Raw genomic sequence first — 9691 nt, forward strand, 5'->3', positions numbered from 1 at the left:
CAATTTTGACTAATTTCCCCAGGCACAGAAAAAGATGAGTGAAAAAGTTTTCTTCAGGAGTTAACTGATTAACTTTAATTTTTTTTCTTTTTCTTACCAGATGTCTCTCAGTACTTGACTGCTTTATTTCTCCCTTTTCAGTATCTAGTGATGGACTACTATGTTGGTGGTGACTTACTGACACTTCTCAGTAAGTTTGAAGACAAGCTTCCTGAAGATATGGCTAGGTTCTACATTGGTGAAATGGTGCTTGCTATACATTCCATACATGAGCTGCATTATGTGCACAGGTAAAATACTGTCTCACTTGGCAAAAGATACATGTACAGTTATATGAAGTTAATCCTAAAGATACTGCTATAATACATATGTAAATGGGCACAGTAGCCACAGGAAAACTACTGTGGATTCTTACTATGTACTATATAATAGCTGTATAAGCTATTACATTTTAAATACCAATTTTTGATGAATTGATATTAGTAGTAGTGACATTTATCTGACTACCCTTTTACTAAAGCTTTTATTTTTAGTTAGGCTTCTTGATTTATTCTCAGTTCACTTCATTAATATTTATCTGTCTTTGTCCAAGCCAACCTAGACGTTTGAAGCAGGTTGAATTCTCTGCAAATGTTTAGGCATTCTGCAAAATTTACACACAGTAACCCCATGATAACATCAGTGCATCTATTTACTTGAGGTCATCCTCAAACAGTTTTGTGTAATGAGTGGGCATGTGCCAGTCTAATTGTTTCTGTGCACAAAATGTATATTTGGGATCAGTGCCTACCATCATGTTAATTTAGATTGTGTTCTGTAATAGTTAAGAATATATAATATTCCTCATTCTCTGTCAGAGAAACAGGTCAGGAAGGTAGACTACACTTTGTATGCTTGTTTTTTGACTTCCTCTTGGAGCAGTTGTTTTAGAAGAGCTGTGAGTAGTGCAAGGGAGGCACTTGGTAAATATTTTGTTTCATCGTTGGAAAAGCCTTGATCAAATGAGAATTTCTATCCTTTCTTTGCTTTTCAGATTTAACAACTATGTATGATACGTCAATTAGAAAGCAAAATTGTACTAATTCTGGAAACCTTTACAGTTGTTTCTGTATATGCTGATGTTACAGCTTGATACAGAGTGTGAGAGTAGTGAGGTTTTTCAATTAACTGAAAACTGCTTATGGCCATATGGGTAGGCTCATGACAGGTTCATGACACTGCAAGTCCTGTCCCAGGAGAAGCAGACCTCATACTAGCATTGTATCTGACTTGGCAGGTACATCTTTGCCAGTTGCCTTTACCTCTTAGGCCTTGATTTCTTAGTTTGGACAGTTTTAATGTCTCTTTTATTAAATTTATGGGTGAAAACCATTAGGTAAGTGAGGTGATTCTTAGTTACAGTTTAAAGGACACACGGAATTATCAAACTAGAACACTTCAAGCTCTTTTCAGTCTTTGATCACTGTTTCAAAAATAAAAAAAGATAAGATACATGAACTCTCTAATACTCGTGTGAGTAGATATAGACAATATGTGGGGATTTTAAAATGTTATGGACTTAGAGAAGTTTACCTGAAGCACCATTGCACTCATTTCTGAGGAAGGTGGCCTGACTATCTGACCAGCTACCTCTTTGCATGGGGCTGAATGAATGTCTGTTGTGGCAATAGGAATGAATGGCTCTGAGGCCAAAACATACGCTTTGAATAGGAGATGTATGAATGCTCAAGAAATTACTGCTTGGCAACTGGAATGGATTAGGAGGAAGCATGATTGCTCTGGAGAGGATTTCAAGGACCCTTTAAAGGCTTATATGACCTGTTAGCTGTAGATAGGAAACAGTAGAGCTCAGAGATAGGCATTAAGCTTTTCTGAACAGAAACAGTGTTCCCTGAGGCAAGCAAGATCTGCATGCAAAGAAGAAAAGCAGAGATGTTGGATGAGATTGACTCATGCTTCAAATGGCACTGTGAGCAGTGTTCTTTAAAAAACAAACAAACAAAAAAATTGGTGTGTAGTTGTGTATAAGATACATAGTCTTCAGTATATAGTTTTCTGCACCTACAGAGCTTGACTTGTGGTTATGGGGTTGTAAGGGAATGTTGACCATATCTGGAACTGAAATGTATGGAGTAAGTTTAACCATAGAAACTTACTAATGATTTTATTGAGAAAGCATAGTGAGATGGTCTTATTTTCTGAGTTAGGGCATATTTTTCTGTATTATAACAAGTAAGCATGCGTTTATGTTGACAGGCATAGATTAGCATTTACTATTTTGTCTTAATGCTGCTAATGAGCAACAGTATTAGTTAAGTTTCAGTAACTGATTTCAAAACATTTGACCTTGGTTAAAAAGTGTTATTTCAAGTTTGTGTTGGAAAAATTTACCAGGTTGGAAGGATTTTTACACATAAAGACCTTTTGTTAAATGTATCCTGGTTTTTCTGGTATGTTTCCTCAAGTGTGAAACTGGAATTCAACACCTTAAAAATCAGACATTGTGAACTTCCACATCTATGTAGCAAGATGTACTAGAGCACTTTCTGTTCCTTGCTCCTAGTAATTCTAGTGACTTCCTCAAAAAATAAGCTGAAGCTATTGTACAATTAAGTTTTTGAGTCCATGCAGTGGCATTATGAGCTTTCTATTTTAAAAGAAATACAGGATTTTATATTGCAACAAGACTGGTGGATTTAAGGTAAAGCACATGTGGTTTTATTGATTACCAATAGGTAGTATTATTTGAATAAATACAATTCCTGAAAAAAAACACCAAATGAACACATTTATAAGTTTGCTTATCTTTTTTGGCTAGCTCAGTTAAATAATAATATTTTAAAATGGCATGATGATATGCTAGCATATTGGAAGCTGATCCTGGATGGTGTTAGCTAAAGAAAGGGAAGGAGACTGCTATATGTTACCTTGGAAGACATGGATGTTCTCCTTTTTAGCCTGCAGAATTGGTGCATAACTGAGTTGGTTTTGCTTACTGCACTTGCTCTTTTCTCTTTCTTTCTTCAGCACCTTCCTAACATATTGCCTAGGTGCTCTTAAAATAATTTGGGATATTTTGAGGTTGTTAATTTTAAAAACCCTGAAACCAGCATAATATGTATCGAAACTGTCTTAAGTTGTCTGGGTGATTGATCTTTTAGTGATACTTTGTGTGAATTTGACTTAACATGCTCTTTAGTAAATCCTTTTTGGTGCCCTTCCTGATATCAAAACGAATATCAAGTAATGAGCTAGAATGAAATGGGAATCTTAGTTCCATGTCATTTAGTAGCCATACTATTTTATACCCTGATAGATATAGATATATAGATATATAGATATATAGATATAGAGATAGATAGATAGATAGATAGATAGATAGATAGATAGATAGATAGATAGATGTAAGAATAGGAAAAATACAGTTTGATATTGGAGACTTTCTAATGTCCTGTTGAAATGGCCAGAGCTGGGGGAATTCAATGGCTTGTAGAGTATATGCTGCATGTACACAGATGCAAAGGTTACCTTATCTATAGAAGCAAATGTGCTATGCATTAATGCATAGAAAGTCTTAAATAACAAATGGAAAATACTGGCCAACAGAAAAGATGGACAAATTTAGAGAAGCAGTAAAAAAAATATTCCTAGATTAGGAGTTAACTATAAATCTTGTCAAAAACCATGAGATTAAAAGATTGCCTTTTTATCTTTCTTGCCTCTAAACAATATATTTTGATGCATATAATCTTGAAAGTATGTCGATGAAGTAAACTGCCTATGTGTTACAGTCAATATGACTCAGTGTCATTGTTTCGCTTGGTTATTTGACCGTTCAGAGTTCAACTTTGATCTTGAAAATCTGATGTAATCTAAGGCTTCAATATTGCAGTCAAAGTATTAAATTGTGCAGGAGGAGAGAGTTGTAAATAGTGCAATAAAGAGTTTCATCAGTGCGTATTGAACATAAAATCCTTTCTATTCTAATGCAAGATTAATCTTTACAAGTAGAGCTAATACTATATATTTAAATCTTTTCACTTCTTCCTATTGTAACAGGGACATAAAGCCTGATAATGTTCTTTTGGATATGAATGGCCACATACGACTGGCAGACTTCGGGTCCTGTCTGAAAATGAGTGAAGATGGCACAGTATGTATGAAGCAAAATTTAATTGGGCCACTGGTAGTGGGACCTTCTAAGTGAGTTGCTGGTCTTAAAGATGTTAGACATTGTCAGTATGAATCAAGGAAGAGATAAGTTTTAATCTTACTGACATGGTAAAAATTGAGGGAAGAGTATAACTCTACATACTTATAAAAATATTTTTGACATCTTCATCTCCTTTGTTTTACAGACTGCTACTTTTTAAAGTTATCCTTTGCTATGTTTTTCTATCTTTGACCTTTTCTTCTGTTGGTCATTTGAGTTCTCATGAGGTTTTTCTGAACTGTCCGAAGACCTTTTGTTAAAAAAGGATAGAATTTGTTATTATCTCTGTGTTGGAATCACAGATGACCAGGAGCCCAGAAGCCATGACAGACTTGAAGTATAACTCATCCAAAATGAGGACATAACTAAGCCCAGCTAGAACTTAGTTTGGCTACTGCCCTAAAAGACAATAAAAAATGTTCCTGTAACTACATTAGCAACAAAAGAACAGCTAAGGAGAATCTCCATCCTTTATTGGATGCAGGGGGAAGCATAGTGACATGGAACAAAGGAAAAACTGAAGTACTTAATGTCATCTTTGACTCAGTCTTTAATAGTAAGACCAGTTGTTCTCTGGGTGCCCAGCCCCCTGAAGTAGAAGATAGGGACAGGGAGCATAGTGAAGATCCCATAATCCAAGGGACAGTGGCTAGTGACCTTCTACACCATGTAGACACACGCAAGTCGATGGGACCAATGGGATCCACCCAGGGGACCGGCGGAAGTGCTCACCAAGCCACTTTCAATCATTTGTCAGTTGTCCCGGCTAACCAGGGAGGTCCCAGATGACTGGAGGTTAGCAAATGTGAAGGCCATCTCCAAGAAGGACTGGAAGGATGATCTGTGAAAATACAGGCCTGTCATTCTGACCCCGGTGCCAGCGAAGGTTGTGGAGCAGCTGATCTTGAGTGCCATCACGTGGTACGGGACAACCAGATGATCACACCAAGTCAGCATGGGTTTCTGAAAGGCAGGTCCTGCTTGACAAACCTGATTTCCTTCAATGACAAGGTGACCCACTTAGTGGATGAGGGAAAGGCTGTGGGTGTTGTCTACCTACACTTTAGGAAAGGCTTTGACGCCATTTCCTACAGCAGTCTCCTGGAAGAACTGACTGGACGGGAGCACTCTTTGCTGGGTAAAAAACTGTCTGGGTGGCCAGGCCCAAAACCTTGTGGTAAATGGAGTTAAATCCAGTTGGTGGCCAGTCAGTCACAAGTGGTGTTCCCCAGGGCTCAGAACTGGGGCCAGATCTGTTTAATATCTTTACAATGATCTGGACAAGGGGATTGAGTACACTCACGATAAGTTTGCAGATGACACCAAGTTAGGTGGGAGTATTGATCTGCTTGAGGGTAGAAAAGCTCTGCAGAAGGATCTGGACAGGCTGGATTGATGGGCCAAGGCCAGTTGTATGAGGTACAACAGGGCTCAGTGCCGGGTCCTGCCCTTTGGTCACAACAACCCCACTGCAGCAACACACACAGCAACACTGCAGGCTTGGGGAAGAGTGGCTGGAAAGCTGCCTGGTGGAAAAGGATCAGGGGATGTTTTTTGACAGCCACAGCAGTATGTGAGCCAACAGTGTGCCCAGGTGGCCAAGAAGACCAATAGCATCGTGGCTCATATCAGGAATGGAGTGGCCAGCAGGACTAGGGAAGCGATTGTGCCCCATACTTGGCACCGGTGAAGCCGCATTTCAACTACTATGTTCAGTTTTGGGCCCCTCCTTACAAGACAGACATCGAGGTGCTGGAGTGTGTCCAGAGAAGGGTAACAAAAGCTGGTGAAGGGTCTAGAGCACAAGTGTTGTGAGGACCAGCTGAGGGAACTGCGGTTGTTTAGCCTGGAGACAGGGAGTCTGAGGGGAGACCTTGTTGCTCTCTAACAGTATGTGAAAGGTTATAGTGAGGTGGGTGTCAGTCTCTTCTCCCAAGTAACAAGCGATAGTACAAGAGGGAAACAGCCTCAAGGTGTGCCAGAGGAGGTTTAGATTGGATATTAGGAAAAATTTCTTCACCAAAATGGTTGTCTAGCATTGGAACAGGCTGCCCAGCAAAGTGTTTGGGTCACCATCCCTGGAGGTGTCTAAAAGACGTGTAGATGTCTTATGGACATGGTTTAGTGGTGGACTTGGCAGTGTATGGTTAATGGTTGGAGTCAATGATCTTAAAGGTCTTTTCCAACCTAAATGATTCCATGATTCTAAAATTAATAAGCAGTTTGTTTTATATGCCTCTTCCAAATGCAAGAGCAACATTATGGTAATTGCCCATCTTGTGCACCATACTGAATACACCCCTTACAGCTAAATCACTGGTGACATTTTGTGTTTATTTTCATAGTTTGGGGTGTTTCCAATCCAATATGGTATGCAACATCGATCACCAGTTTTGGCACAAACTCAGGGCTTGGTGACATTCTGTAGTCATTAAATGCTTACCAAGGATTTACCATATTAAAATGCAAAGCAAACTTGAAGGATTCATTATAACTTTATGGGAAACCTGAGAACATATTCCTAGAGATTAGAGTGGCTCTGCCAGTGCCCTGATGGTCAGGGCTTCCCTACTACTTGAGCACAGGGCAATTCCCCACCTTATACGCGTATTGCATCTAGTTACACATGATGCAGTGAGCATTAAACCCATTTCTGACATAATAAAAATAGGGGACTACTTGCCTGAGGACCTTTGTTTTGTGATGTTCAGATGAAACTATGAAATTCAGACATAGGACTTGAACTCCCAACTTATGTCAACTTCTGGCAGCCACTTGCAATTTTAATATATAAACAGACAAAGGCAAAACATATTCTCCTTTTTTTGTTTTCACAATAGTTGTGGTTAGTTTGGGTTTCTACTGTGTTCAGAATAAAGCATATGAACTCATTTTATATAGAAGTAGACTGGAACTTATTCTTTGCAATCTTTGTTACTTTCTTAATATTTTCTTTATTTTGTTGCTGTGATTTTATATCTCTTCCAAAATCTGGTGTCTCTGTTTGTCAGAAATATTAGTGTGAGAGAGTTGTTGAGAGAAACTGAAAATTTATAAGAATTATGTTTGCCTTATTTTTAAGGTACAGTCATCAGTAGCAGTGGGTACCCCTGACTACATCTCCCCTGAGATACTGCAAGCAATGGAAGATGGAATGGGAAAATATGGGCCTGAATGTGACTGGTGGTCGTTGGGTGTCTGCATGTATGAAATGCTGTATGGTGAAACACCCTTTTATGCAGAGTCATTGGTGGAAACCTATGGGAAGATTATGAATCACGAAGTAAGAGCTATATTCAATCTCTATGTATTCACTGAGTTTATAATGTTTACAGAGAAATTTATCACTTAAAGGTATTGAAGTGGTAGTAGTTCTTTGCCTTTTCACAATGTCTTAGAAGCATATTGTGTAGGTTTGGTTCAGGTTGTAGGAATGTTTGCTTTTCTGAACTGCAGAAATTTAATTCGTTGTCAAACTAAAATTTTTCTTTAAATGCTGATGTTGCTCTTGTTGCAATCATCACAAAATCAAAATTAAAATCAACTCATATTAGGCCCATTGAAAGTTTACTCTGGACTGGGCAGGGAAAATGAAGTAATGCATTATTTACACAGCTGTGCAATTTTTCTGTCACACTGATAACACTACAAAAAAAGGAACAGGCAACTCAACCAGTGTAGACATGAGCTTCATGAAGTTCAGAGAACAGGAGTTTTGTCCAAGGTCAAAGTGGTAGAGAAGTGTTGGAGCTTCTGGGTGCATTTATAACATTAGAGAGTAAGAATAGATTGGCTCATCGTGTCCTTTCAAGAGCTGTATTAGAAGGATGTGTTTACATGCATACTCATTCTAGGTAGCCAGAGGCAGTTGCAGAGAGTCTATTGTTGCTTTTTCTTCTCCCCAGGATGAGTGCAGTTTACTGGTGTTTACAATATTGTGCTCTCACAGGGAAGCAGTGATGGGGAAGACGTGAAATCCTTGCCAGGGCTGACACCCTTGCTGTGATGAATATTAATCTCTCTTGCTTTAATTTCTTCAGTGAACTAACTGGTTGCAAATATAACCAATATAAACTCTGGCTACCTGGCTCTTAAACTACTGAGGAGGAAATTTGAAGCTGGTTTTCTGCAGACTTAATATTTTAATCTCATTTGGACACACAATCAATATGATTGTATGTTTTTCAATGAAAGTTTTAAAGTTAATTTCAGTTATGCTGGTTTGGTCTGTAATTATTTAATTTTAAACTTGAAAAGTTCTATTATAAAAAGATATATATGTCATTGTCCTTTATTTATAAAAAACAAACACAAAAGTCCTTCTTGACTGTACAGTGGTAGTAGTAGCAAGCTAAAATACAGAAAAAGTTCTTCCAATTTTTAGCTAATTTCAGATGTTAGTGGTAAGTACAATTTTTAGATCTTCTGTTTATGATTACTACATTTTGTAAAGATGATGCCACCATCATGAGTTTTAAGAGTTGAAATTAATAAAATCTCAAGGACTACATCTTCAGATCACTGGATTTGTGACTAAGAATACCAGTGAGACTCTGCCTTTATTGTATGATCTTTAATATATTGTAGTGTGTCAAAATTCCTGTATGTCCAAGTTTGTTTTTCCTAATAGAGTTACTGGAATAGCAGTTTCACACAGATCTGTATTACAGAAATAAAGAAATGACTACTTGTCCTTGAAATCTGCTTTAAGACAAAAAATCTATCACTGAATGTATTGCATTGTGCTCTGCCACTTCTTGCTGGAACTAGAACAAAGTTTGACTAGTTATTTCCAGTTTTATTGGTGTAATTTAGCATGTTCTTTTTGAAACTGTTAAAAGTTATGGAATGGATTTCTCCTCTGAAAATGCCTCTATTTGTTTTGTTTTGTAGGAACGATTTCAGTTTCCATCCCATGTTACAGATGTATCTGAAGAAGCAAAAGATCTTATTCAGCGACTTATCTGCAGTAGGGAGCGTAGACTGGGACAGAATGGAATAGAGGATTTTAAGTCTCATGCATTTTTTGAAGGACTTAATTGGGATAACATCCGAAACCTAGAAGCACCTTACATTCCAGATGTTAGCAGTCCTTCTGACACTTCAAACTTTGATGTAGATGATGATGTATTGAGAAATCCAGTGAGTCTTTGATTTTAAATATTAGTAATGCAAGTATGCAACCTTGCTGCACTACAAGGTAGTAGTGAGAACTTATTTCAAAATAAGTAATGTAAAAGGTGAAAAATAAGTGATGTCAAATGTGAAAAACTCTAGTTTTTCATCTCTGGCATTTTAGGTTATCAGAGATCACGAGCTGCTTTTCTAAATAGTAGCACTTGCCAAAATGGGCTACTGTTATTTGATCGAAGTTAAAACATACTTAGGTGGGGAAAAAAACTTAGTTGCCTTTTTAGTTTACCTTTACAAGGAGCTAGTGTTTGAATTCCTTTTCAAAGGTGAACCCCCCCCCCCCCC

General features: G+C 37.8%; 1 protein-coding gene across 8 annotated transcripts in view; it reads left to right on the top strand.

Moving 5' to 3' along the window:
- CDC42BPB (CDC42 binding protein kinase beta) overlaps positions 1–9691 on the top strand; it is a 67612-nt gene that overhangs the window by 20117 nt on the left and 37804 nt on the right. For all 8 annotated transcript variants that reach the window (XM_026849071.1, XM_026849070.1, XM_026849073.1 and 5 more), the window contains exons 4-7: positions 142–290; positions 4060–4153; positions 7296–7496; positions 9107–9355. In XM_026849071.1, coding sequence (XP_026704872.1) covers positions 142–290; positions 4060–4153; positions 7296–7496; positions 9107–9355 — 693 coding nt within the window. The remainder of the gene's footprint in view (positions 1–141; positions 291–4059; positions 4154–7295; positions 7497–9106; positions 9356–9691) is intronic.

This window comes from Athene cunicularia (assembly GCF_003259725.1).
Source record: "Athene cunicularia isolate RWA chromosome 5 unlocalized genomic scaffold, athCun1 chr5_part1, whole genome shotgun sequence".
Lineage (NCBI taxonomy): Eukaryota > Metazoa > Chordata > Aves > Strigiformes > Strigidae > Athene > Athene cunicularia.